Source organism: Podarcis pityusensis, assembly GCF_964106645.2.
Source record: "Podarcis pityusensis genome assembly, chromosome: 12".
Lineage (NCBI taxonomy): Eukaryota > Metazoa > Chordata > Lepidosauria > Squamata > Lacertidae > Podarcis > Podarcis pityusensis.
This window is the reverse complement of record NC_138037.1, coordinates 38312181-38340074: the sequence shown is the minus strand read 5'-3', so window position 1 is coordinate 38340074 and position 27894 is coordinate 38312181. Positions and strand designations below refer to the sequence as shown.

Sequence of the window (27894 nt, the reverse complement as noted above, 5' to 3'; positions counted from 1 at the left end):
TTATTTCCTTGACATCTGAGAGGAGGGAATTCCACAGCGCGGGCGTTACTATAAAGAAGAAATAACCATCGCAATTTAGACACAATAAAATCAAAGGAAGTTTTATTGTCATCATCAAAGCATTGCGGAGTGCATTACACACGTCGGTGCGGTCAATGGGGAAAAGCCCATGTGTTGTTGTTTTTTATATAAAAAAAATCTCTGGATTGTACCCCAATGCCTAGTAATTGCATAAGTGTTGACCATTTCCCAAGCCATGCAACATGTTCAAATGAAGGGAGAGGGAGTGGCAATAATAAATAGAATTGTATAGTTTTCCTACCATGACTTCTACTAGGATAAGTTATTCTCTGATATATATATTAAAGGAATATTTCTTTTAAAAACAAAACCCCTGCTGTGATCCATTGGTATAGCCAGCCTCAAAACCTTTGCCATTTCAGTGTAACAAATCATGAGAATGTGATGATATATGCCACTACGCCCTTCAGGCTGCCTTTTGGTAACTCCCTGTGTTTTCAAAAGGAAACATTAAAAAATATCCAGATCAACACAGCACATACTGGGGACTCCTGTGGGGTGGGGGTAACTCTAGTAAAACCTTTTGTCCTTCATTCAAACACAACAGGCATGTACTCTACTTTACAAAGATATACAGAGTGCAAGTCAAACATGCCGACAGAAGTTCACACGCAGTACAGTTTTGGAAGCTTCTTATGTCTTGTGCAAAAGTCCACCGTTCATACAGTTTAGAATAGAAATGCACTTTGCAGAAGGTCTCAACTGGTCTACAACATTATTTACATGAACAATCAGAGTCTTTAAAGACGACTGGGTTTTTGCCCTTGCTGCTCAAATCCCTGAGAATATGTATCTACCAGCCTTTTTTTTTTTAAGGGAATCAGATGACACAAATGCACCAGGACATATCATGCTGCTGCAGCTAATTGCAATTCACTGTTGCTCATATGTCACACGTCAGTGACACATGTTAACCACTTAGCTGTCACTTGAAGCGTGCTTGTAGTTCAGCTGAAAGGGACACCTCATTGTTCTTTTAAACCTCAAAACACTCCAGCTATCCTCTAAAATGCTCACACTCAGCAGAGTTAAGAGAACCAGCCATTTTGTCCGCTAGGCAGACGGCTGTGTTTATTTGCAGTGTCTATATACAAAATGGCTTCCATACCGCCAACTGCTAGGCAACGTCATCTGACAAACAAAATAGCCATTCTAGAGGCCCGACGCTATAAAAAAGAACGCTACTTTTCAGAATATCTCTCTTTGTGTGTTTGTTGGAAGAGAGAAACTGACCATTCAAGGAAGACCACCTGCTCAAGGGGGGGAGCTGAAGATAAGGCGATGTTCTGAGGAAACAATGACAAAATGGAAACAAGCAAAATAAAATGCTGTTGGCACAAGTGCCTACTATAAAATGATGGGCAGCTGTTGGCGTAAGCAGATGCAGAATGGGTGCCACTTAATGCCAAAAACAAACAAACAAGTTAATCTTGACCCACAGGGGAAGGGTTTTGTGCCTAGCTTTCAACTTGAAATTTACCACTTGTCAAGCTACTGGAAGTGGTGAGAATGGTGGGTATAAGAGAGGCAATGAGAGCAGAGTACATGGGGGAACACATCACATGATCATCTCTGCACAGGTCCTCTTAATCTACCTAATTCAGTTTGGTCACGTGAACCGGACTCTATAAACAAATAGCAAAAGATCCTCCATCTTGGATTTTCACTTGGGAATGATGAAGAGATTAACTGGAAACATGCCCTCTGCTGCAGCTCAAATGTTATGACCTATCTAAAACAACAGCCAATGTACAAAATGAATTTAGAGGATTAGGGAATCTTTCCTTGAAATTACTGCATTGTTGCAGAGGGGATTTAGGTATGATGATGGCACAAGTGAGAAATTCCCTCACCCAGAATGTCAACAACAACATTTATAAAGTGCCTCAAAGATCTAGGTGCTGTGCATTCAAACAGAGAAATGCAAAGTTGGGTTCCTCTGCCCCAAATATGGCCCTATTGAAATTTCTTAAGTTGCAATGAGAATAAACTATCTTATCAACAAATATTCAAGACAACAGACATCTAAATAAATGATGGGAAATGATACATTGTGAGCACCAGAAGTTCAAAATAAAAATAGGGCTATTGGCTGAACGTTTCTCTTTTGCAGCCTTCCTTAACCTTGGATCCCCAGATGTTATTAAACTACAGCTCCCATCATCCCTGACCTGCTGGCCATGTTGGCTAGGAATGATGGGAGTTGTAGTCCAACATCATCTGAGGACCCAAGGTGTAGAAAGTCTGCTCTATTGAATCACACATTTATGACCCTGCTTGCCACCTTGGGTATTTATCAGAAAGTCAGGGTATAAATGCAATAAGTGAATAAACAGGAGATTATATGCTCCACATGGATGAAAAGTTGCAGGTGAAATATGACTGTGTTTGGAGTAATCCTGTTGACTTCTGTGCCAGTGACTAAAAGCAGGGCTGTATTAATGGTAGCATTTGTGCCCAACAGTACAATTTCCCTGAATTTTCCAGATTCCAGATTATTTGAAATTTTATAGCCCAAGCAGATATTGTGGTGTCTAAATTCAAGTACCTAATTTTGTGCTTTAATTCATTTAAAGCTTTCTTTTAAACTGCTGACTCAGTGATCGCCTATTTCAATCCTAAAGGCAACAGAGGTCCATAGGTATGTTTCAATTATAATGTGGATTTATTTTATTTTTTTAAAAAAAGACTTGTTCTATGGGAATAGCATTGTGGAAAGTGTTTGAGGGTACTGGAATTGGTTCCTTCATGATTTTGCAGCCTAATTTCTCCTTAGTCTATCCATACTAGTTTTTACCTAGAGACATTGAGGGTGTATTCAGATGACTGGAAGCTCTAAGACTGGTACTCTAAGGTACCATGAGGTACCAATTGAACAAGTGCTACCTGTAACTTTGTGAGATTGTCACTGCAGCCTCCAAATATGTATTTTAGGCTCAGCATTATCACTTCTTCTGAATATCTTTGAAATCAGGGGACATGACATGACTGGCCACACAAATCTCTTTCCCGTATGGTTACAGACCACACAATAAGCTTTCAGGCCAGTTATCTGTTGGCTCCTGACAGCCAGAGTAATCATCTCCTTCAGAACAATTCACCCCGAGGCCTCCATGGTCCTCCACATGAGACCAATGACCCCAAAGGATTTCAAGAAAACAAAGGTTCCATTTTACGTGTGAGGAGAATGCGACACACAGGGAGGAAGAAGAATGAGACAGAAGAACTAGGGGAATGTGAAGAACCAACAGAAGGGACAAACAGAGAAACTGCAGTGGCAGTTTTCTGGGATGGGAACATTGAGCCAAAGACTGGTTTTGGCAATATATTGATATGTAGCCCTTAAGTCTGGGGAACACGACACACTACTTGTTCCTGCCCAGGTATCATGTAACATTTTGAATTCCCTTGTCTGTAAGAACTCAGAAGTAATTCCAGTAACACTACTAGTGCCTATATAAATACACATTTCATATACCAGCTTTCATATACCAGAGGTGCATTTTATATATAATCGTAAGGAAAGCTGTTCACCCTGAACTCTGATTAGACAAACCTAGTATTATTATTATTTTTAAAAAAACAAACATTAGCAGTGGAAAAGCTCATGTATTCTGAAATTACATCTGGACCTAAAACAAAACAAAACAAAAAGGCTTCCAATTACTCTGAAGAAGACAGTTGTTTATGGATTGATTCACCATTCCACAGATTCTGCTCCAAATCCAGCCGTTTTGCAATCCAGAGTTGAGAATGATTCAAACACAGACACGGAATGCTTGTGATTTGGTTTCAAATAGGCCTCTAAAGCACAGGCTGCAAAAGCTGCAATCCTAACTTGCAAAGAGTTCTACCGATTCCAAAAGCAAGTGAACCCGGAAGTTAGAAAGCATCTGCAACCAGGGGGTGCTGGAGCAACGTGGTGCATTCTTCTGTTCCCTCCACCTTCTGTTGGAGCAGAGACAGGCAGTGTGCAAGATACATGATCGTTGTGGCACGAGGAATTTCCCAGTGCTTCTGGCTTAGCACGAGAACATCAGCTTGGAAGCAATGGGAGCACGTTGACAGCCTTAAGAGGTCAGCAGTCATCTGTCACCATGGTATGTGAGCATGGGGCAGATCCTTTGTTTCAACTGATGTGGAGGGATGCAGCCAATTGCTTCAACATGATGAAAGCGGGTGGTTACTTGTGACCTGGTAACACCCTGGCTTCTGGGTATGATTTAACCTGCAAGGAAGACTTGCACTAAAATGGGAAGTGTGGCTTTGCAAATCCTGGCTACGTTTTACAGCCACTAGACTGAAAGCTACTATTGCTTTTGTTGATTTGACCTGCGGTCATTTCACCGGTAAGGAAAAGCTCTGAACTATTCAACCCAACGGTACCAAATGCCGCGGCTACGGCTCTTGGAACCACCGCCATGTATGGCCTGCCACACAGCAAACACGGCGAGATCCAGCTGTCATCAGGACAGTCACAATCTCGCCTGAATGTATAGCACCTTTGCGTTTAAACACGAGCAAGCATTCAAATAATAATTGTAAATAGTAATAAAAGTGTATAAAAAAGAAAGCTTCAAGTCCCTTCCCAAGCATGGAAAAACACAAAGAAACAGAATAGCTTTCTGGGGATAAAAAGCTATGTTAGCGGACACAATCCCTGAATTTGCGAGGCACCGCGTGGGGCTGGCAATCACACCACTTCGTCCGACTCCAGCCCGTGTTCGTCATACAGTGCGTCCAAGATGCAGAGCTGATTCTCCATGGCCGGTAGGTAGATGTTGAGGTCCCTTTGCATTCCGTTGTAAAAAGCTTCTTCCTGGTTCTCGCACTCTCCGAGAGAGAGCGCAGCCACAAAGTCTGCGTAAGTCGGAGATGCCCTTAGCGCGAGCTGCAAGGAACAGAAGCAAAGGAGATCCACATGGTGATTTTAACTGTTGTGCACAAAGACTGGGAAGGGTGCGGCGGGAGATAAGCAAACTTTTAGGTGGGCGTGACTCTTTGAAAGGCAGCAAAGAGTCCTGCAAAATAATGAAGACCTATCAAATGTATACAGTGGTACCTTGCGTTAAGTACTTAATTTGTTCCGGAGGTCTGTACTTAACCTGAAACTGTTCTTAACCTGAAACACCACTTTAGCTAATGAGGCCTCCCGCTGCCGCCGCGCCGCCAGAGCACAATTTCTGTACTCATCCTGAAGCAAAGTTCTGAAGCACTATTTCTGGGTTAGCGGAGTCTGTAACCTGAAGCATATGTAACCTGAAGCGTATGTAACCCGAGGTACCACTGTATGGTGGAGCAAGAGACTATGGATCCCTCCAGACAGGTGTTTTATTGCGGTTGCATTCTGCAACAAAATAAGTACCTCGGAAGTCGAACGCCTTGCGAGTTGAACGTTTTGGTTCCCCAATGCCGCAAACTGGTTTGTGAACATTCTTTGGAACCCAAACGTCTGATGGGGTTTCTGTGGCTTCTGATTGGCTGCAGGAGCTTCCTGCAGCCAATCAGAAGCCACAACTTGGTTCCGGAACATTCTGGAAGTCAAACAGACTTCTGGAACGGATTCCGTTCGACTTCCGAGGTACGACTGTAGAGCATTGGTGGTAGATTTATTCCACTTTATTAGTTGATGCTGTGACACTTCGCCAGTGCTACCATGCTACTGCTGTCGGGAGGGGTTCTAGTTCAACAAAAGCAGAACAAAAATAAAGCTGAATATTTGTGGTATATTATTATTATTATTATTATTATTATTATTATTATTAGTATTAGTATTAGTATTTGTACTCCGCCCATCTGAGTGGGTTGCCCTAGCTACTCTGGGCGGCTTCCAACGGAATATAAAAACATAATAAAATATCAAACATTAAAAACTTCCCTATACAGGGCAGCCTTCAGATGTCTTCTAAAAGTTGCATAGTTACTTATCTCCTTGGCATCTGGTGGGAGGGTGTTCCACAGGGCGGTCACCACTACCGAGAAGGCCCTCTGCCTGGTTCCCTGTAACTTCACTTCTCACAGTGAGGGAACTGTCAGAAGGCCCTCGGAGCTGGACCTCAGTGTCCAGGCTAAATTACAGGGGTGGAGACTCTCCTTCAGGTATACAAGGCCAAGGCCACTTAGGGCTTTAAAAGTCAACACCAACACTTTGAAAAGTTGAAGGATACAATAGGCAGCTTCAATACAAATAGTACTAAAATTGGGCGTGCGTATGACTGCTCCTATGGGTGCAAGTCATCATAAATGCGCAGTAAAAAGCATGTCTGGAGGGAGCCCTAGCCTACCCCACAGGGCTGTTGTGAGGATAAATGGGAAGGGGGAGAACCATGTATGTTGCCTTGAGCTTTTTGGAGGAAAGGTGGGATATAAATGTAGCAATATATAAATGTTCTGTGCTACTGCTTCCAAATCCCCATGCACCCCTGATTCTGCTCAAGAGTCAACCCACAAGTAAGTGTGTTGCATTCTTATACTGAAAAAGACTAACAGCAGCACACGCCAAAATCCCAATTTTTATCCAAATCCCAAAACAACACAACCACAACTGGCTCGCGCAGAGTCCCAGCATCGTTTCTCACATTAAACAGCAGAGGGGGCTGCCAACTTAGACCCATTTACTCAGGAGGAAGCCACAATGAATTAAATAGGGCTTATTCCTGTGTAGGCATTGATGAGGAAGAGAGGGAAGGAAGAAAAGAATTCTGTCCTCCATTCCCTGAAATATATATGCTTTTCTGTCATGCTTGGTAAGGAAATACCACACTCACAGCTGAAATGACTCGGCATCACTTTTGGATGGCTCAGTTGGTTACAGCGTGGTGTTGATAATGTCAAGGATGCAGGTTCGATCCCTGTATGGGACAGTTGAATATTCCTGCACTGCAGGGGGTTGGACTAGATGATCCTCAGGGTCCCTTCCAACTATAATTCTATGATTCTATCATTGAGTAGCCAGCCTCCTGCCCATAAAACAACTTTATTCTTGGTAAGCTCCTGAAGTACCAGAGTTAAGTCAATGGCATTACTACTGACAGCATTGGTGGGGGGACCTGTGACTACAACTCCCATCATCTCTGACCAATGGCAAGGGCTGATTGGAGTTTGAGTCCAAGCCTCTGCTGGCTTACAGTGCCTGTGTGAACTAGCTAGCAGTCAGATGTAAAGATCAGAAAACCAGTTCATTGCAATACATGAATATATCCAGAGTGTGTGTATACGATCTGTAAAATAACTGAGTTTAATCTACTCTTATGATCACCGTCAACTAAAAAAAGCTCACTCACCGCAAAAACTCCTCGGACAACCCAGCCGTGGTATTGTCGTAGCGTTTTGCCGTAAGCATTATCTGTAATTCGACAGAAAGGGGGGCAGGGGTAAACATTTTGTAAGATGCTGCGCAGAGTAAAAGTTTTTGAGACAGTCTCAGGGGTTTGGCAAAATAATAAATCGAACAAAGGTTCCTTCTTAAAGCAAACATGTTTAATTCCCAAGTATGGTTTTCATTATAAACACCGCTCTCGCTGAGTACATGTGATGATGTGAGTGAATTAAGCCAGTATCCCCTCTGCCACCCTCGAAAATGTGGAGTTCCATAGTTTTCCGCAAAATATTCTGCACTTACTCAATGCTGTTTGAATATTCTTCTCTCCATTCTTTAGCTCTTTCAAAAACTCCTTCAGAAATTTTAAACCCCTGTTTGGAACGAGGGAACGAAGTTAGAGCACATACTGTCGCTTGAAATTGTTACTTTAAAATATATCTTTTAATAGAAAATATGGACAGTGGGATATTGGGTAGGGGAGAAACCCCATTCTGGTTGCTGGTGTTAACAGTGTTGTTCGAAAGGCAGTGACCAGAAAGGGTTTATTAAAAATATCTTTAATGGATAATCTTTAATGGATATTGTGCTAATAAAGAAAAGAGAAGCTGCCACTGCAAAGGTTATAAAGTGTGCTAAGCTTCTCCAGCCACAGCAGCTATGTCACACCCACAGGTGTGGATAAAGGACAGTGGTACCTCGGAAGTCAAACGGAATCCGTTCCAGAGGTCCGTTCAACTTCCAAAACGTTCAGAAACCAAGGCGCGGCTTCCAATTGGCTGCAGGAAGCTCCTGCAGCCAATTGGAAGCCACGGAAGTTGCATCGGACGTTTGGGTTCCAAAGAACGTTCACAAAGCAGAACAGTCACTTCCAGGTTTGCGGCGTTTGGGAGGCAAAATGTCTGAGTCGCGAAGCGTTCAGGATCCAAGGTATGACTGTACAGCAGAATGGAGATACCGAAAAATGTGGCATCTGCAATAGTGTGAAAAGTCAGTTGCAATTGTGGTGTGTGTGTGTATTAATATTTTATTGGAAGAATTTCAATTATAAAGAAATAAATTGATACAAAGAAAAAAAGGGGGGAGAAAAAAGAACAAGAATGTGTAAACACACACACATGCACACACACGTACAATGTAGTATACTCCCATACATTCTTATATAAATTGACATTATGTTACTATCCTAATACATATGTAGATATTAATAGCCTGCTACGTCCTGTATAAACTGATTTCAAATGTTGTCATATTTATCCGAACAAAGTCTATGTCTGCGAGCAGTCCATTCATAAGCTGCAAGTGTGGTCATACTGTCAATCCACTGGTTAAAGGGTATCCTATCTATATTCTTCCAATTCCTCAGTATCAGTCTCTTGGCCACCATTAGGGCTTCTCAGCCTTTGGGCTAAGATCAAGTGCAGTTGCAAATTCTGTTTGTAGTTTACAGGAAAAGAGACACGATCATTTCCAAGTGGAGAAACCCACCTACCCCTCTGTCTGCAAGCAGCCTCGATATGCTTGAAGGCAGGCTGAGAGAACCTCTGAACAATTGATGTAAGTTCTATTTATATCTAACACCCATACTGAGCCTTTTTCACTTCACCGAGGGTGGAGAATTCACTAGACAGACGAAGGAAAGGGAGTCCACAGGAGGTAGGCCCCAGACCATGTTTACTGTCACCGGTGATCATTAAATGTGCCCTTTGCATTCTTCTAGAATCCAAATTAAAAAGCAGTAACTGGGTTATATCTAGTGTTAGTCGTAGAGATGCACTACGAAAACCAACAAACTTAAGTCTGTTGCTTTCAATTGGTATGACTTAGCTGGATATTTGGTTTTGGCCCAAAATGGATCCTGGTTAGCAGTGTAACCAGCCTCACCCATGTCCCAAAAATTAGACAACCTACCTTTTCAGCCAGAGGAGGGCCTGCGTGGCAGAGTTTCTAAGTGCTGCCTCTTCAGAGCTCAGTTCGTGTAGGACAATTTTCTGAAGAGTGGTGAACTCCTCTTTGTTGGTTATGTATTTCTGATTTACTTTCTAGACAGGAGAGAGAACCAGGTCACACACTTTGGCGTTTGGTATTTCTGGCAGGCCCATACCCAGAAATTATATAGTGAGGGGCGTCCGACAGGGAAGGAACAGAAGACACTTGCCAGGTAGGGTGGAGCAAATTCCCGCACTGCATATCAATTAGGAACCACATAGGTTGGTCCAATTAAGTGGTTTCTTGGGGAAAGTAACATCTGGAAAAGAGCCACACAGTCCACCCTAACAATGTGGCTCTTGGATTCAAATACTCAGCAGCAAGGCATCTCGCCATGGCACATGGCGGAGGGTAAGCAAGGCCTAACAACTCATGGAAGAATGTCTCTGGACTCATGGTCAAGTAAATAAATAAAAATACTTAACTAAAAGTAGAAAGGATCAGAATACAGTGTTACCTCGGGTTAAGTACTTAATTCGTTCCAGAGGTCCGTACATAACCTGAAACTGTTCTTAACCTGAAGCACCACTTTAGCTAATGGGGCCTCCTGCTGCTGCCGCGCTGCCGGAGCACGATTTCTGTTCTCATCCTGAAGCAAAGTTCTTAACCTGAAGCACTATTTCTGGGTTAGCGGAGTCTGTAACCTGAAGCATATGTAACCTGAAGCGTATGTAACCTGAAGCGTATGTAACCCAAGGTACCACTGTATCTGAAATGTTTTGACCACTTGGGGTCAGAAGAAAGTAATTGAAAACTGTTGTGGAGACATTTCATTCTGAATCTGCTAGGCAGAACAAGACAGAGGATGACGACAGGAGGTGTCCTGTCCCCCCCACCCAACATAAATCCTGGTTGCGCCCATGTCTGGAGAAGCACATAAAGAACCATGCACAGAGTGACTTCCCTTCCCTTTTCTGAACAGCACCTGCAAGATTATTTCAGCATCTTTTTTTCATTTTTAAAATACTTATCATTAAGAACTGAATGTTAAGCTGAAGCCATTACCTTGATGTTCCCTTCAAAATCCATTTTAACGGGAGCAAAGACTGTGGGCCCAAGTTTGTCTAGGAGAAAGAAGATGAGTTTTCAAGACCTCAAAGGTCAGCTTTAGCTCCACCTACTCAACCTGGATAACAGGCAACAGGGCAGAAAGGATTGAGCACCTCTGATTTTTCTTGAAGGCATGAAAGAAGCTGAAGGAGGAGATGGGTTAAGAATGCAAGAATATTTGCGTCCTCTATAAAGCAGGGCTTCCCCTCCATTTTGTAACCAAAAGGAGTTCTTGTCTAGGACGATGATTTGGGTAACTCAATGACATTTCACTGGATCAAAGGCAAGCACAAAGTCCCAGACAGCTTAAAAGCCAAGCTATCGGGTACATTCACTGTAAAATAAGAGGTCTGTGCTGGCTATATTTATAAGAGTTGTTTTTTTTTGTTTTGTTCTTACATCCTACTTTCTTCTGTCATGACACTCAAGGTGGTATGCATGCGGTTTATTCTCTCTTTGGGGGCAAGGATGCCCAAACAACACACTGCTCTGTTCACATAACACAATGGTTCCATTTGAACACTTCACTTATCATGTGAACAAGACTAGTCTCTTCCTGGGTTCACACATTCCACCACCCACTGTCTTCATCCAACACAGCTGGGTGTAGTACTTTGGAGGTTTTTTGTTTTTGGTTAGCCACAGTTTGTTGTGTTGCCCAAATCCAGTAAACTGTGGTTAATATTAACTACAGTTTCTGAAGCTAACTAACCTCAGTTAAGATTAACTGCATTTTAGGGGGTCTGAATGACATGGCAAGCTCTGGTTATCAAAGGCAAAACCTTCTGAACTTATTGCTGCTGACCACGAGGGAGGAGAAGAGGGGTTGGAGGAAGAGAGGTGAAAGGAAGAGCACACAAGCTTGGTAAAAACAGGCTAGATTCATTGATGTCTCACTAAGCCACACTCTATCATTATGTTCTTAATGGAATCACTAAGGCTTCAATAGCAAAGCAGAGATATTCACTGTGCAACATATTTCACGGAGGAAACAAGCAATCACATACCCAAGACTGGAACTATTTCATTACAAGATTGTAGGAATTCTTCTGTGGGTATACCTCCATCCTCAAAAAGCTTGATATCACTAAACCTTTGGGGAAGAACACAAAGAGCACATTAAGAATTCCAAGGTGACACTGCAGTCAGAGGTAATGGGCTAATTCCACTTTAATCCTATTTCAAAGCCATTTATGTTATTCGTCTTCACAATTGGGATAATGCTGAAATGATACAACTGGAGAAACCCACAGAGTGGAAAAGTGCTTTTCAGGTGGATCAAGAATCTGATTACATGCATTTTATAAAAGAGATCAACATAATGTTAATAATATCCATGTCCAGAAATGTATGCAGTGGCATGTTCCTGTGTCACCTAGATATTCATATTTGTCTGCAACAGATAAAATTCATTTGTTGCTGTGTGACAGACACCCAAATATTACTGTAGATAATACGAAGCTAGAAAGACCAGTGGGCAGACTCAGTAGATGGCAGCGTCCCATGTCCCCAAAGTCTGCCTTCTCCTTCTCTACAGAAAACTGAGGACGTAGAGCAAATTCACCCCCTTAATGGACCATTCCTTAAGGTTCTCCATGCAATTTCTATCCAGGTGGCCATAGCTGTCAACTTACAGATTTGAAAATAAGGGACCAGCAGCCTCGAAAATAAGGGATCAGCAGCCAAAATAAGGGATTTTCTAGCACAGGTATGTTCAACTTCTGAGCCCCTCCGATCCAAAGGCGGAAAGCCCAGCCAGCCGCCAAACAAAGCCTCAAGCGGTGGTTCCCACAGCACAGCAACCCGGCAAAAGGGATGCAGCAAGGAAAACCACCGTCACCTCTCTGCTGGGAAGCGCTGAGCAAAGGCGAGTCCCCAGGCAACGCGGCTGATTTGATCGGCACAAGGCATGCAAGCTCCACCCCCCAGTCGTTCTTAGACTCTTTATTGGGTAAGCAATGCAGCCAAGCAACACAGTTGGAGCCTCCCTCTTCCCTGGCCGGCAGGGAGGGAGGGAGGGAGAGGAGCTGCTTCCTTTGAAACCCGGGAAATTTAAGGGACATCATCAATAAGGGACAGCAGCGGGACACGGCGCTGGGATAAGGGACTTTCCCGCCAAATAAGGGACAGTTGACAGCTATGCAGGTGGCGCATTACCTAATGCTCATAGCGCTGAAAAAAGTAGGTAAAGCTTTGTCTGATTTCTCTTCTGATTGCAATGCTGTTGGTCTTTTTGCCGATTCCACTACAGGCTTTAAAGATTTGTCGTCTTGATTGTCCTCTTTTGGCAGCAGCTTGTCCTCTCCATCGTCATTGCCACCACCTTGGGTTTAAAGGGAGAGACATCTTCAGAAAACTAAACTTGGTGAGCTGCCTCTGAATGTAAACAAAAAGGGGGGTGGGGAGACTGCGGTGGATTTTATATCTTCTGTATCGTTAAATGTCCTGTTTTGCAGGCATGCTTGCTTGCTCATCTGTACAGCTTCTCACCCGTACAGAATCTGAACGGGAAAACTTTTGAGATGGATGTAAATCCGCCTTTGGATTTATGCATAGCCAGTGTGGTGTAGTGGTTAGAGTTTCAAGACTCAGAACAGGGAGACTTGGGTTCAAATTCCCCACTCAGTCTTGGACCAGTCAGTATCTCTTGGCAGCACCTTACTTTACCTGTAGGTAATTTTGCTTCATGAGAATAAAAGGGGAGTGGGAGAGAGTTGTTTATACTGCCCTGAGAGTCTCAGAAGAAGGGCAGGACAAACATGAAATAATACAGACTTCAGAATGACTGCCTCCACATCAGTGGCTTTCTCAATTTCTTTTTCGCCAAGAGTATACAGAAGTTTCAAATTACACACTTGTCGCATTAAATCACAATAATAATTGATATGCTCCATTTAGACAGACGGAACACTGGTTAAAAACCCAAAAAGTGGACGAGTCAACACCATTGATTCTGAATAATAACCACTGATGAATTTACCTGCCAAATCATCCTTGATCGTGTTTGTGCAGTCCATCTTGCCAGTTTTCAGGGGGTCAGGGGTCAGTTTATCAATCAGGGATCGCTCATGAAGGTTGGTGTTTGCATACAGAGATCCGTTTTCACAGTTTTTTAATTCCATCTTCCTGGGAGGAACAAAAGAAAAGAACCTTGTTTGTTCAATAAAGTTTGTTGTTCTTGTTTTAAACAGAATTATCTGATTACAGTTTTTGAACAATATAATTTCTCCGAACTATCCAGAATGGGGTTGCCGCTTACCTCAGTGGGTTTCGCTCAGAAGTGCGGAAGGCAGGACACAGCGGAGATGGCCTTGTGCCACTTCATGCCAGTCACAATTCCCAGAATGCTTTGGGAGTGATGTAACGCAATGCGGCTTCACTCCCAAGGCATCCCAGGATTGAGGCAGGAAGTCACAGAATCGGTTTACTTTTTAAAAGGCACTCTGTAGCCTCTAATATGTATTTTTAGTGTGCATATTCAGTTTTTTAAAAAAATATATACCGTATTTTTCGCTCTATAAGACGCACTTTTCCCCTCCTAAAAATTAAGGCAAAATGTGTGTGTGTCTTATGGAGCGAATGCAGGCAGGAGGCTCTGCTCAGCGCTCCCTTTAACAAGCTGCTTGGAGCGTGTGTGCAGCTCTTGGGGGCTTTTCCCCGAGGAGGGAGAACGGCAGCCGCGCACACACTCCGCACACTCTTTAAAGGGAGCACAGCTCTTGGTGGAGCCTTAGCCGTGCGCAGACTCTCCGGGGCAGGGGATTCAGAATATATTTTTTCCTGTTTTCCTCTTCCAAAAACTAGGTGCTTCTTATGGTCTGGTGCGTCTTACAGAGCGAAAAATACGGTAACCCAAGACTAGTAAAATAAGAGAACACAACTTAAAATGGTTCAGAAGCACTGCCTTAACAATATAAATAAACTGACATCCATCAGTTTCTTGGAATTGATATGCATCCTATTTCAGGTGGTGAGACCTAGAGGATGGGCTCCTTCGGAACAACTTAAAGAATGTATATTATATATTGAACACACATACACACTCACACCCCTCACACACTCACAGCTTTTATGCTTCTTCTCTTTGTTATTTCTAACAGTGATGCATAATTGGCTTCATCCCAAAGAGTCAGACTCTGAGAATTTCTACAACTGAATGCAGAAAAAAGTGCACCGTACCTTTCTGATATATCGCGGCTAAATAAGACGGAAGGTATTAGCTGTGGGGAGGAAAGAAAAAGAAAAAGAAAACTGTTTATGCTAGTATCATTAAATCTCAGAAACTTACTTTCCTTCAGAGTGCCACTGTGGCACCCCTCACATCTGGCCAGCAGACTCATTGCTCCTTAGCAGGAGGGGAGCAGGTAGTGGCAAGGATGTTAGTACTGTGTGGACATACCAGCAGAAGTGCCAGTTTTGACTCCACAGGTGCATCCATAAAGTGCCAATGTCCCAACTGCCTCACCCCTCTTCCTCACAGTCAACAGCAGCTATTCTGATGGCTAGGTTCGTGGCACCGCCTCTTCCCACTGGCCGCTTCAGCTTTCCTTAGATACATCCAAAGAATATGGAAGGAATCAAGACACAAACCTATGCATGTAGGGCTGGCCCTACCATTAGGCAGGTGAAGCAATCATCTGATGTGGAAAATGCTGGACAGGCTTCCTGCCTCATCCCCCTCTCCTCCAAGTCCCCTAAGCTAGGTTGCCCTGAACCCTCTAAAGTAGCTGCTGCCCTCAAGTGTGAAGAGGCTTCACATCGCCATTCTATACATGGAATGGGAAGGGCACTATCTTGTCCTTTTGCCTCAGGCAGCAAAATGCTTTGAACTGGCCCTCTATATAGCAGTATGCTGCTCTTCATGGTCTCAGGGGTCAGTTTCCTTTTTTCTTGTTTAAGCATTGTCCTTCTGATTATCGAATGGGTCTTACTGGACACTTCACCAATGACTATACTACAAAATGTCTTCGACCCTCAGCTTGATTTATTGTGTAGTCAAACCTCGGTTCCCGAACGGCTCTGTTTTGGAACGTTTTGGCTCGCGAACAACGAAAACCTGGAAGTAAATGCTCTGGTTTTTGAATGTTTTTCGAAAGCCGAATGTCCGATGCAGCTTCCGCTTGAGTGCAGGAAGGTCCTGCAACCAATCAGAAGCTGCGCCTCGGAAGCCGAACGGGCTTCCAGAACAGATTATGTTCAACAACTGAGGTTTGACTGTATGCTTTAACTTGTAAAGTTCCAAAACTGGGTACAACTCAAACAGGCAAACTAGCACAGCAGCCTCCTAGTTAAATCATGCATTCCGAAATAAATGCAGTGCTGAACAATAGCACAACCAAAGGAAGGGTGGATTGCCACTTCAGAAACAGAGGTTGCACTTAAGCTTACCTTGTTTGGTTTGGAAACGCTGGGAGATTCAGACGGGAGCAGCTCCGAAGAGAAGGCTGCGTTTGCAATGTGCATACAATCTTCAAGGGTCTTCAGAAAGGTGGTGCAGGTGGATTTCAACAGCGCTCCCATATCAATTCCATTCTGAAAAAGGGGAAGATGACTTTACCTTCCAAGAACTGCCTGGTTTCTAGGCTGTCGAGCCTGCCCCAAGCCAGGCTCCTAAAGTTTGCTTTTTCCAGCACAGGTTGACACACCTGCACAAACAACTTATTTATTTAGTTAAAATTCCGGGGTGTGTGTGTGTTCACAAGGACATAAAAACACAACAATAAATCAACAGTATAAAAGGCACAGATAGAAGAAGTAGAGCAACAGTCTAAGACAATGCTAACAGAATTTTAAAAACAAATTCTGGGTGAATAGAAAGGTTTTTTGCTGCACAGTAATATTAGTGACAAGTTAGACCTCCTAGAGGAGTGAGATAACATCTCCTCTCTTCTGTTGACATCTGCCTCACTACTGATTGGGGAGGCACTGGCAAGAGCATCTCAACAGATGATACAGTGATATGGGGGGTCTCTTTCTCCCCAAAACTTCAGACGCGGGTGTCCAGGGCATGCCATTCTTAACAACCATAATAACATCCCATTCTACTAAATGTTGATCTTTTCCCGTCTGCATCTGAACTGGAATTGTTTTAAAGATCCTCTTTGGAAGGGTGAGAGATAAATTTAATGAGTAAACATAAATGCACCAGGAGCGGCATACGGCAGAACCATACAAGCTGTACTGATATGAACATAAAAAACACCCTCAATAAACAATTTCTAAATAATGAAAAGCATACAATACAACCAACCCCCAACAGCAGCAGGCAAAGGCCAACATCTTGGGATGTGGCGTTAAGCGCTGCTCCACCTGTAACATATTATTGATGCTACAGCGAAGGGCTGTGAAGTTCTCTCGCACCTTGGACATGGTCAGGTTTTATTTGATACCACATTACCTGAGCTGCTGAAACACCAGACATGCCAACTTCCTTCGTTTTAGCCACTTGCTCAACAAGGAGGTCACAATACAGCCGGAGCTCTGCCATTTTTGTTTTCAAAGTGTCCATGTTTTCTGTAAACTCTGAATTAATAGCAGTAACACAGGTAAGTCAAACAGATGTGATCAGAAACAACTTTATAAAGCTTCTAAATTGCTAAATCAGGCATAGGCAAACTTGGCCCTCCAGATGTTTTGGGACTACAGCTCCCATCATCCCTGACCGCTGGTCCTGTTAGCTAGGGATGATGGGAGTTGTAGTCCCAAAACATCTGGAGGGCCGAGTTTGCCTATGCCTGAACTAAATACTTTTCAATGCTGCAAATAAATACCCATTATCACAATTCCCACCCCCCATAGGTGGGTTATTTGGAGGGAGGACAAAATTTAATCAACGAACGAATAAAGTTAGCAATTCTTTCTTTCTGTGCCCACGTAAAGCTGAATCAAACTAAATGTGTTGGAACTAAATAGAGCCCTAAAGGCTGTGGTGTGGAAGGTCCCACAAAACACAAGACAAACTGTTCTAAATATTTGCTGACTGGAAAATAAAACTGGAAACACAAAGCAAGCAATGTTGTTTTCTGGGATGCTGGGAAGTAAGGTGGGGATAGAAGTCTCAGCTAAGAACGGCTTGCCTTTTTCTTTCTGTGTCCGGACATCCGTCAAGCAGGCCTTGGCAGTTCCTAGAGCGATCAGCCACTTTTGCCTCTCCGTCGCATTTCTGGCTTTCAGATAGAAATACTGTTCTCCAGGGATGATCAAATCTACCCGCGTATTGTCTGCAGAATGAACTAAGATCAACAGAATTAGACTTGACTCAGCTTACTAAGCCAACATCATGCAAGAGCTCTGTGCTCATGAATGCTGCCAATTCCCTCTTCCGTTCTCAGCGTGTTGTAGCTGAAGATTTCCTAGGTCAGTTAACCACGGTTTCGCGTTATGTCCAACAGGTCAAACTATGGTAATGAGGATGGGGGCGGGGGAGACAGGATCTGAAACCAACTTCAAACCACGGTTCCAGGTGCTGGCTCGTTCTCTTCAAGGTAACCACGGTTTCCTGAATCATTTGGTTAGTTAGCAAGGAAGTATTCCGTTGTAGTGTGTCAAGGAAAGATAGGGTGGCACAAATGGGGTGTGTGTGTGTGTTAAGCCTCAAGCATATCTTGGCTTGATAAACCAAGGTTTGTTACTTACAGTCAAATGAGGCTGTGTGTAGATGTCTGAATGGAATTGATGCGTTCTAGTTCACAATGGAAGGGACGCGGGTGGGGCTGTGGGTAAAACCTCAGCGCCTAGGACTTGCCGATCGTCAGGTCGGCGGTTCGAATCCCCGCGGCGGGGTGCACTCCCGTTGCTCGGACCCAGCGCCTGCCAACCTAGCAGTTCGAAAGCACCCCCGGGTGCAAGTAGATAAATAGGGACCGCTTACTAGCGGGAAGGTAAACGTTTCCGTGTGCTGCACTGGCTCGCCAGATGCAGCTTGTCACGCTGGCCACGTGACCCGGAAGTGTCTGCGGACAGCGCTGGCTCCCGGCCTCTTAAGTGAGATGGGCGCACAACCCTAGAGTCTGTCAAGACTGGCCCGTACGGGCAGGGGTACCTTTACCTTTACCTTTAGTTCACAATGGAAGTCCCACTGCATGTTAGTTACCTTGAATTTCACAAACTGCCATCTGGATGCTCCCCTTACAACCTTTCCAAGCATCTTCCCGTGAATCGTAGTAGGATAACACACCTCCTGCGAGAATGAACCATCGAGGCTGCCAGCCTGGGAAGAAACATGTTTTTTTAATCACAGCCAGAAGGAATATACATGTATCTAGTTGGTATTTGCAAAACTGTTGTTTGCATCCACCTGTCTTGAGAATGGGTTGCAGCCTTCAGGGTTGAAATCAAACCACCGGAGAATCACAACGCCTGCTGCAGCTACAGAGACTGGCAACTCATAACTGCTACATCCTGCGTTGTTTCATCTCCCTGGCGTCCAAGTCTGGACAGTGTGTTTGGAGGTCCTGGGCTGCCCAGAGAACAAGACTCCCCTTCTCAGCCTTGTTGATGTGGTCCAAAGGAAAGCAGAACTTTGGGGAATTATAGGGACAGAACTACCTGTATAGAAACTTATTCATGTATGCTACTACAGCAGCAAGAATGTTACTCGCCCCAAAATGGAAAGAAGCAGAAGTCCCAGTAAAGGAAGAATGGATACAAAATATGCAGAAATGGTGAAACTTGCAGGAAGAATAAGAAATCAAGATAACAAACTTTTATAAAAAGTTTGTTACCTTGATTTCTTATTCTTGGAATGGTTTATTGGATGGAAATGGTTTCTGGAATATTTACAGATAAATTGTAAACAGATAAGAACATTGGCAGGATTATTGTAAGAACCTGCAGTTTTATAAGAGTATATATTTAAAGTAGATGAATAAATGAGCAAATTAAGTTAATTTAGATAGGCAGACGATATTAAAAGTAAATTTAAGGAACTGCAGAAAGAGGGGGAAGGAAGTCAAGTTTTGAAGTGTTAAAATGGTTGCAAAATTAGTGAAATGTATAAACCTGAAAAGCATAAATAAAATTTAAAAACAAAACAAAAGGAAAGCAGAACAATGCATTTGGCACCAGCTTGGCTGCAGGAGTTGACGGAAGGAGGCGTACAAGACGCCATCCAACCGTCTTAGGGACCCCACTCTGGATTTGTGTAGGGTTTATTCCTTAGCCTTTTCTCCTCTCAAACATGTCCCACGTGGCAACAAGTATGGGTTTTCCTTGGCGTTTACTACCAAAACCTTTCTAATGAATGAATATGTAGCCACAAGGCAGAAAAGGTTTAGGACAGTTTTCCTTCTCCCAGATGGGCAACCTTCCCAGGCTGACAAGCCCCACAAAACAGTGAGTCCGTATACTTTTGCTAAAACCCAAACTTGTGGCAGAATTAACTGAGTTGCCCTGGTTTGCACGTAACACTAAGCCAACCTATATACAGAATTTGGGTTTTTTTAATAGCAAACACTTTTTTTTTACAAAAAAAGAGACACACCGCGTAAGTGCACACCTGACTGCTGAGAAGTGAACAGCGCAATCCTAACCATGTCCCCTTAGGAGTAAATCATACTGAATTCCATGGGCTTACTCGCAGGGAAAGGGGGTTAGGAGATTGCAGCCCATGTCTTAGCTCAGTTCTTCTTGCAAAGTCTGTTCCAGAATTGCTCCTATGCTCTGTTCCCCTTCTCCGGCTACTGCATGGCAACAAGACAGCCAAAATGAAGCAGCTCCAGAACAAACCAAGGCCCACACCTGCTGGAATAATGGAGGGAGGCCATTGCCGGCCATCACTGCTATGCTTTGGAAGAACTTCGCCTTCACTACACAGAAAGAGGTGGGTCATTCCTGGGCAAAACTGGCTCGTTTCACACAAGCACCAGCTGTTTGCAGCATCTGGCGAAATGTCAGGCATGCAAAAAAGCCGAGCTGCGGCCAGGCACAGATCTGCCAATACGTCCATTAAAGCCAAGGTCTTGCAAGAGTACAGGCAAACAAGTCACCCTTCCCCAGAGCTACTTGCCCTGATGCTATTGGAAAAACACCTCTGCTTTCTATTACCAAATCTAATATACAAAGCCCCTACTGCAGTTCCAGTGGGGGGGGAAGGTCTTGCCAGGAAGACTTCAGTTCCTCAATCTGTGTCCTGAGACATGAACGGGAAAGGCAACAACATGGATAAGATAAACATCACACACAGGAAATAGATGGGATACAAAACTCCTCTTGCAGAATTTTTTTTTTACATTAAATGTGCTAATACGAATGGAAGTCAAAAACTCTGTAGCTGTTGATAAAGAATTAAGATCAAGATTGAATGTAATTGGATTAATTAAGACTCGGAAGCAGGATGAAATAATATCATTTCACCTTGAAATCCAGCACGCGGGAGGCCACAAAAAATGTATAAGTGGCTTTATAATTTATATGTGTGTGTGTGTTTATATGAATCTGAATTGTAATTTGAGATTGATAAAATGTGGTTTATATTGGATTTTAGTCATTGAAAATTAATACAAATTATTTACAAAAAAATTGGGAGTGGGAGGCAGGGTAGTGGGGGGGGGGGGAAATAAGCAATTCAATATAAATATGCACGGAAATTCAGGTAACAGATAATGAAACGGTGTGTTTAGTAGCAGCTAATTGTTTTAGACCTCTCCAGGGCATAAAAATGACTGTGTAAAGAATACATAGCACTTCAGTGAATGTAATACTTTAATTCACGGTTGGGAGTCTGATCATAAATAATCTTAACTATGCTCTTTCGTCTTGCTGCAGCGGCAGAACAGCTCCTCCAGCACATGACCAATTTACAGTATTTTTGTAACAAACTGTAAAATGTGTTTTAACCACTGTGCATAGGACCTCCCGTTCCAGTCCACATTTGCGCAGTCATGGGAACTTGCTGTGTTGTGAGAACCAGGCCACTGAAAGCTATATACAGATGTGGAGTGATCATTATATGGTACTTTTGAGAGTGCAAGTATTTGAACTTGCATCTACTGCAAAGCTTGGTTACGTAAGTAAATCACACCCTTCTAATTTAATATTATCAGATAATTCCAATATAGATGCAGATTAATTTCTGGAGTTAGTACATGGAAACTTGCTTCGAACTGGGTTAATCCCAAAGCCATATTATGCTATTACGTCACATTTAATCTGAGCTAGCTCTCCAGCAAAGGCCAGCAAGTTGCATACATTCCTAAATGATTTCACAAATGGGGATTTAAAAGAAAAAGTGTTGAGTAAAATTACTTAGGGTTAAAAATCCAGCTCAAAAACAGGCCCTAGCTATTGTCTTATAAGCCCTGTTCAAGACCAAATAATATTTTGAAATCTCCATAATTTGTATTAACAAAATGTACCCCTTTTATTGACATAAATTTTAAGAACCCTACTGCAGGGAAGCTTTCAGTGTTAATCAAAATGCTGGCAACAATTGGGTTCTATTTTTAGCATAATAAGAAATCCAGGGGTAATCTAGAAATGACAAGCTGGTTAGTTTAACACAGGCATAGGCAAACTCAGCCCTCCAGACGTTTTGGGACTACAACTCCCATCATTCCTAGCTAACAGGACCAGTGGTCAGGGATGATGGGAATTGTAGTCCCAAAACATCTGGAGGGCCGAGTTTGCATATGCCTGGTTTAACATCTGGTTCTGGCGAAACTGATGGAAAGCATTGTTAAAGATAAAATGACCCAAGCTTATAGAAGAACAACTCTTACTGATATAGAGCCAGCGTGGCTTCTGGAAGGATAACTGTCTCACAAATCTATTAGCGCAGGATGGAAGGCTGCACAGGATGGAAGACTGAAGAAACCCCAACTAAAGAATCATGGCAAGAAAAATTGATGGATTATGCAGAACTGGCAAAACTGAAATACAAGCTACGGGACAAGGATAACTGTGACTTTAAAGATGAATGGGAACCCTTTACAAAGTATTTGAAAACACAACAAAGTGAACTGGACTCCTTGGCTGGTTTTGAATAAACATTCACAAACTTTTTAATGATAATAATCAGCTAAATAGTTTGAGGAGCTATACAACTGTGTAACATACAGAAAATAGCATTTTTAGAGAAATCAAAGACTGGAACTGAGGGAAGTCGGGGGGTGGGGGTGGGTGGGTTCTGTGGGGGGAGGGAGGAAAAATGGAGGGGGGAAATAAGGATGATATGTTTCTGGATAATATGTTTTGTTTTAATTTTGAATAAAAAGTTATTTTAAAAAAACAAAACCTATTAGCGCCACTTGCAACCATCAACATGCAAACAGAGAGAGAACAATGTTTCTTGTTGAGATTGTGTATGCAGAAATTGGGACATGTGCTTTTTAACTTGTTCATAAATGATTTAGGGCTGAGCAGTGAGTCAGCCAAATTGTTCAAGGTTGTCCAAACCAAAAGAGACCATGAAGAACTCCAAAATAATATCTCCAAACTTAACAAAGGGGCAGTAAATTAGCAAATGCAATTCGATATCAGCAAGTGATATACACTGGGACAAAACATCCTAATTTCACACATACACTCATGGGGTCTAAGCTGATGGGGACTGACCAGGAACAAGAACTTGGCAAAAAGTGGAAAAAGCTCAATGAAAATGTTGACCCTGTGTGAAAAATATGAATTCCATTCTAGGAATCGTGAGGAAAGGAACTGAAAACAAAACTGCCAATATAATAATGCCATTATAGAAATCTATGGTGTGACCACACTGGGAATACTTTGTCCGGTTCTGATGGCCTCAGCTCAAAACGAATATTGGAATACCAGAAAAAAGTTCAGAAATGGGCCACCAAACTGATCAACGGGCTGGAGCAGCAACTCTATGAGGAAAGGTGACAACATCTGGGGTTTCTTAGTTTAGAAAAAAGGTGTGTAAGAAGAAACACAGCAGAGATGCATCACAGTGTCGTGAAAGCAGATAGAAAAATGGGTTTCTCCCTCTTGCATGACACCAGAACATGGAGACATCAGGTGCAGCAGAATGTTGGAAAAGGACTTTTGCACTCAACCAATAGTTAAATAAGGGAATCATCTTCAACAAGAGCTACTGATGGCACCAACTTGGATGGCTTCAAAAGAAGATTAAATCAATTCCTGGAGGATTAAGCTATCAATAGCTACTAGTTACCATGGCTATCCTCTGCCTACAAAGTTCAGAGGCAATATGCTTCTGAATATGGCTGGGTGATATCTGGTTTTCAACATCGTGATATACCACCAGCCTAACATCATGATATATTGATATATCGCAATGTCTGAAATAAGGATGGAGGTACGTAGAGGCATTGGCACTGGCTTCACGGTTTTTCTCACATTGTTATTTTTGCACAGCACACACACACATCATGATTCGCAATATATCACCAGGTCAAAAATTACGAAACGAATATCACGATATGGACTTCAAACTGGTTTGGGACAATATATCGCCCAGTCCTAACACACATCATGATTTGCGATACATTGCCAAATCAGCATTTATGAAATCGGTATCACAACATGGAATTCAATCTGGATTGGGATGATATATGTCGCCCAGTCCTACTTCTGAATTCTGGTTGTTGGGAGTTATTGGTTGGGAAAGTACTCTTGTGGTCGGATCCAGCTTTCAGGCTTTCTATACGTATCTCGTTTGCCACTACGAGAACAGGATGCTAGATTAGATAGGCAATTGGCCTGATCCAGCAGGCTTATGTTCAGTTTTTGTTTTGTTTAATTGCACTGATTTTTTAAAAAAATCAAAAACATAACTATATGGAGCCTCACCATAAGATCAGGTAGGGTGTTTTTTTAAAGGCGTAGCAACAAACACCAACAGAGAGCATGACTCACAGTGTAAAACTGGAAGAAACGACATGTGGTATGAGGTGATATGTGGCATAGTTCGGCCCTATCTCCCCACCCATCAACTACAAACATAAGAACCTGATTGTCAGCTGTCTCAGCTCTAGCAAGGAAGACTCATCCATTCCCTCCCACATGGGCTTGGCAATGACTTAAGCACTCCTAAAGTAACTGACTGGCTCCTGGCCAACCAGTGTAATAGGGCAGTTCTGTGCAATGTTTATTTAGAAGCACATCTCACCTAAACTACTACGACCAACTCCTACAAAATCTACTGCAAAGATTGCAGCCTACGTAAATGGGCTTTGATCCTCTTAATGCTTAAACTCAACTCATTTGTGGACATTTCCTTGGCATAGCCCTGCGTATGTTTACTTGAGAAGGAGTCCTACTGAATTCTGCAGTTTACTTCTGGGGAAAACATGGATAGAATCGGGCAGTTGCTCTGTACCTCCCCCCAACGTGCTGGACAGCATAGCTGAATTCAATTAACAGAACAGGGCAGTTTTGTTCTGGAAAGCAAATTCATACATCTCATGGCTACCGAAGAATGATAAATGTGCCAAAAGCCCAGGAACAGGAGAGGAAAACTTGGGAAGCACGTCAGCGACGGAGGAAGGAAGTCGCTTTTGTGATCTGTTGCCTGCCCACGCCCTAGTTCTTGATCTCCGTACAAATTTCCTTGTCCGATCACTGAACTCCTACCGCCCTTGTACAACGCCAAGTCATCAGATGTCGATGAGATGCTAAATACTGCAGCAAGATTCTGAACTCATTAAGCTAAAGCATGCCGTTTCACACTCTCGAGTCAGGCATCTGGATTCTAGTTTGTGAAAAGGGATCAATATATTTTCCCAGCATTGAGGATGACCTATTTCATTTAAATGTACCTTTTGTAAACCAAAATGTCATTCTGTGCTTATGCAACACTTCGTTCTGATTCATCCTTGTAGTTTTGTTGCTCTACAACAAAGAGTGACAGAAACTGTTACACTTTCTGATTTCTTTCACGGTGAGCTCCGGCCAATAATTCCATGCACCCGGCCATGGTTTGCTCTGCAAATATTTGTAGGGCAGAGGACGCAATTCTTGTAAATATTTGAAAGCGTGGCACTTCTCTGACATTATTTAGGTTTTAAGAGTGGGCAGGAGGGAATGAAGGCGCTGAAATCTGCTAAGCATGCCTGGTGGGTTTTGTTTTATTATTATTTATGTATTAAGTGTTTTATTTAGTTCCTGTAAACAGGAAACAGTTTGAAATTTGAATATTCTTCAGGTAAAAAGCTGCAATCCTATAATACTGTCTTTGCAATCCTATAATACTTTCCCTTTACGCCCAGTAAGATTTACTTCTGAGTAGACATGTATAACATTGTGCTGCTAAGTGGCTGAAGCATTTATTTTTTTTAAAGTCTATTTACCACTATTTGAGTTAGGCCTATTTAGTCCCAATGAAATCTTCTGGACAAAAGCTAATCCGCAGGTAAAAGCCCAGGTAACAACTCTGTGAGTGAGCTGACAGAGTCCATCAGTCAAGTTGCTGTGTGATACTTAGTTAATCCTTAGGCACAGCTGCCTTTTCTATATGTCTTTTCTATATGACCAATCCAGCGGTGAGGAATCTCTGGCTCAAGTGCCTAATTCAGTCCACAAAGCCATTTTCTCTTAGTTATGCCCACTGGTCCTTCACTTGGCATCATATATGGGGTTTGCAGGAACTGCCAGTCAGTTGACCTTGGGTGCCTACACATCATTGAACCTCTGCCCATGTGGTCTGGAATAATTCAGGGAAAGGAAATGGTGACATTAAGATGTTGTCAGGTGACTGGCAGGTGGATGGCCCTACCCACCTGTCAAAATGGTGTGCAGGGGATGGTGAAGGTAAGGATCCTGCTCACTGGTTGGAAATGGTTCTCCACCCCTGAGTTGGTTTAAATCAAAACTATTGTTGTTGTTATCATTATTATTACTTATTGAATTTATATACCACCCTATACCTGGCAGTCTCACCCAGATTTGTATTACAACTTGATCTTCCAAAGGGTAACTTCTCAAACAGAAGATATGCTTCACAACACTTTGAGCACCACAATCAGGGCACAGGCACACTCTTAAGACACACACATATATTGTGCAGGAAACTCAGACTTCAGTCAATTGACGAAGGCAACAACAGCAGCTCACTGAACACAGACGTGAAAGAAACAAGACAAACATCAACTACATACACATATATGTTTGTCTCATATTTATCACTCCGTTATCAATAAATTCCTCTAACTTTCTGTTCTTACCCTCCAAAATACATAGAGGAGCTACGCTGGTGCCAGCTGTAGACTTGCAGAAACACACGATGCTGCACCCATCCCAAGTCAGACTTATTCATCCATCTAGTCCCCTGCTGCCTTCTTCCTGAGAGGCAGCATTCGCTGTCCCAAGCAAAGTTCTCTTCCCCATCACCTTGCCAGCTCAGACCATGTCTAACCGGAGGTGTAGCCAGAGGCTGAGCCTGCTGCTCTTCTCATGCGCTCTGGTGCCCTTTAACCTGCAGCCGCTCCCTGCTTGATGGGGTTTTTTTGGGGGGGGGGGGCAAGGAAGCAGATCCTACACTTGCTGCGCCTCTGAAACTCTTTAGGGATGACACAAGGCACCTTAAAGATGTATGCAGTACCTTCGTGGTTGAGCCTGCCTATTGCAGCGCTTGGGACCAGGGGTGTCAACTTGAATAAAATATTGGGGGGGGGGGGGGAGACAGATAAGAAGACTTGATCACATGACATGGCACATGCGAACCATTTGAATGACAATGCCCATCAACTTTTTTTATGAGATCCAGCGCCGAGGGCCTTCTGGCGGTTCCCTCGTTTGCGAGAAGTGAGGTTACAGGGAACCAGACAGAGGGCCTTCTCGGTAGTGGCGCCCGCCCTGTGGAACACCCTCCCTTCAGATGTGAAGGAAATAAGCAGGTATCTTCTTGACATCTGAAGGCAGCCCTGTTTAGGGAAGTTTTTAATATTTAATGCTGTATTGTCTTTAACACTTGATTGGAAGCTGCCCAGAGTGGCTGGGGAAACTCAGCCAGATGGGCGGGGTATAAATAATAAATTATTATTATGGGGGCAGCCCCCTCAAATATTTTATTGAGTGGGGGTGAAGGGACCCTAGGAGTTGGATCCTATGCCTGAGACCCACCGGGAGAGTCAGGATGGGGCGCGTGCGATGCTGCCCCCTTTCCTTCCCATGGCACACAAAGACACGCGCTGTCTGCCTCTCCGTCCCAGCCTGGCGAGGGGAGAGGACAGGGCAGGACCGGTCTACTCACCGCTCAGATAGTTGGTCCACTTGTACAGCACCCCCTCCATGGTGACAAGGGCCCCCCCATCCAGATCTGCCTGGGACAGGGGAAACCTCTCCCCCTGGCCTTCCCGCCCCCCCAGAAACTTTTAAGCGCTCAGCCCCACGGCTGAAGCACTGGCACCCAGGGCCATTCCGAGGCTGGCAGAAGCCCGGCCCGCCTCCCTGCCTTTCTCCCGCACCCGCCCACCCGATCCTCCCCTGGCCCTTCCCTGCCAACCAACTACGGGGCACTACGCCGGTAGCGTAGACGTAGC

General features: G+C 43.4%; 1 protein-coding gene across 2 annotated transcripts; it reads right to left on the bottom strand.

Annotated features, from left to right (window-relative positions):
* Positions 1-85: 85 nt before the first annotated feature.
* On the bottom strand, positions 86-27758 carry PLEKHA8 (pleckstrin homology domain containing A8). 2 transcript variants are annotated; one of them, XM_080974874.1, is made up of 14 exons: positions 27606-27758; positions 18531-18647; positions 17515-17670; positions 16836-16960; positions 15827-15970; positions 14618-14658; positions 13419-13564; positions 12596-12761; positions 11446-11531; positions 10394-10452; positions 9311-9441; positions 7703-7773; positions 7365-7426; positions 86-4972 (listed from the first exon to the last, which is right to left on the bottom strand). In XM_080974874.1, the coding sequence occupies exons 1-14, from the start codon at positions 27643-27645 to the stop codon at positions 4775-4777; spliced, it is 1542 nt and encodes a 513-aa protein (XP_080831000.1). In that variant the 5' UTR covers positions 27646-27758; the 3' UTR covers positions 86-4774. The 2 variants fall into 2 exon arrangements, with proteins under 2 accessions (XP_080831000.1, XP_080830999.1); XM_080974873.1 differs by lacking the exon at positions 27606-27758 and adding an exon at positions 25174-25243.
* Positions 27759-27894: the final 136 nt, after the last annotated feature.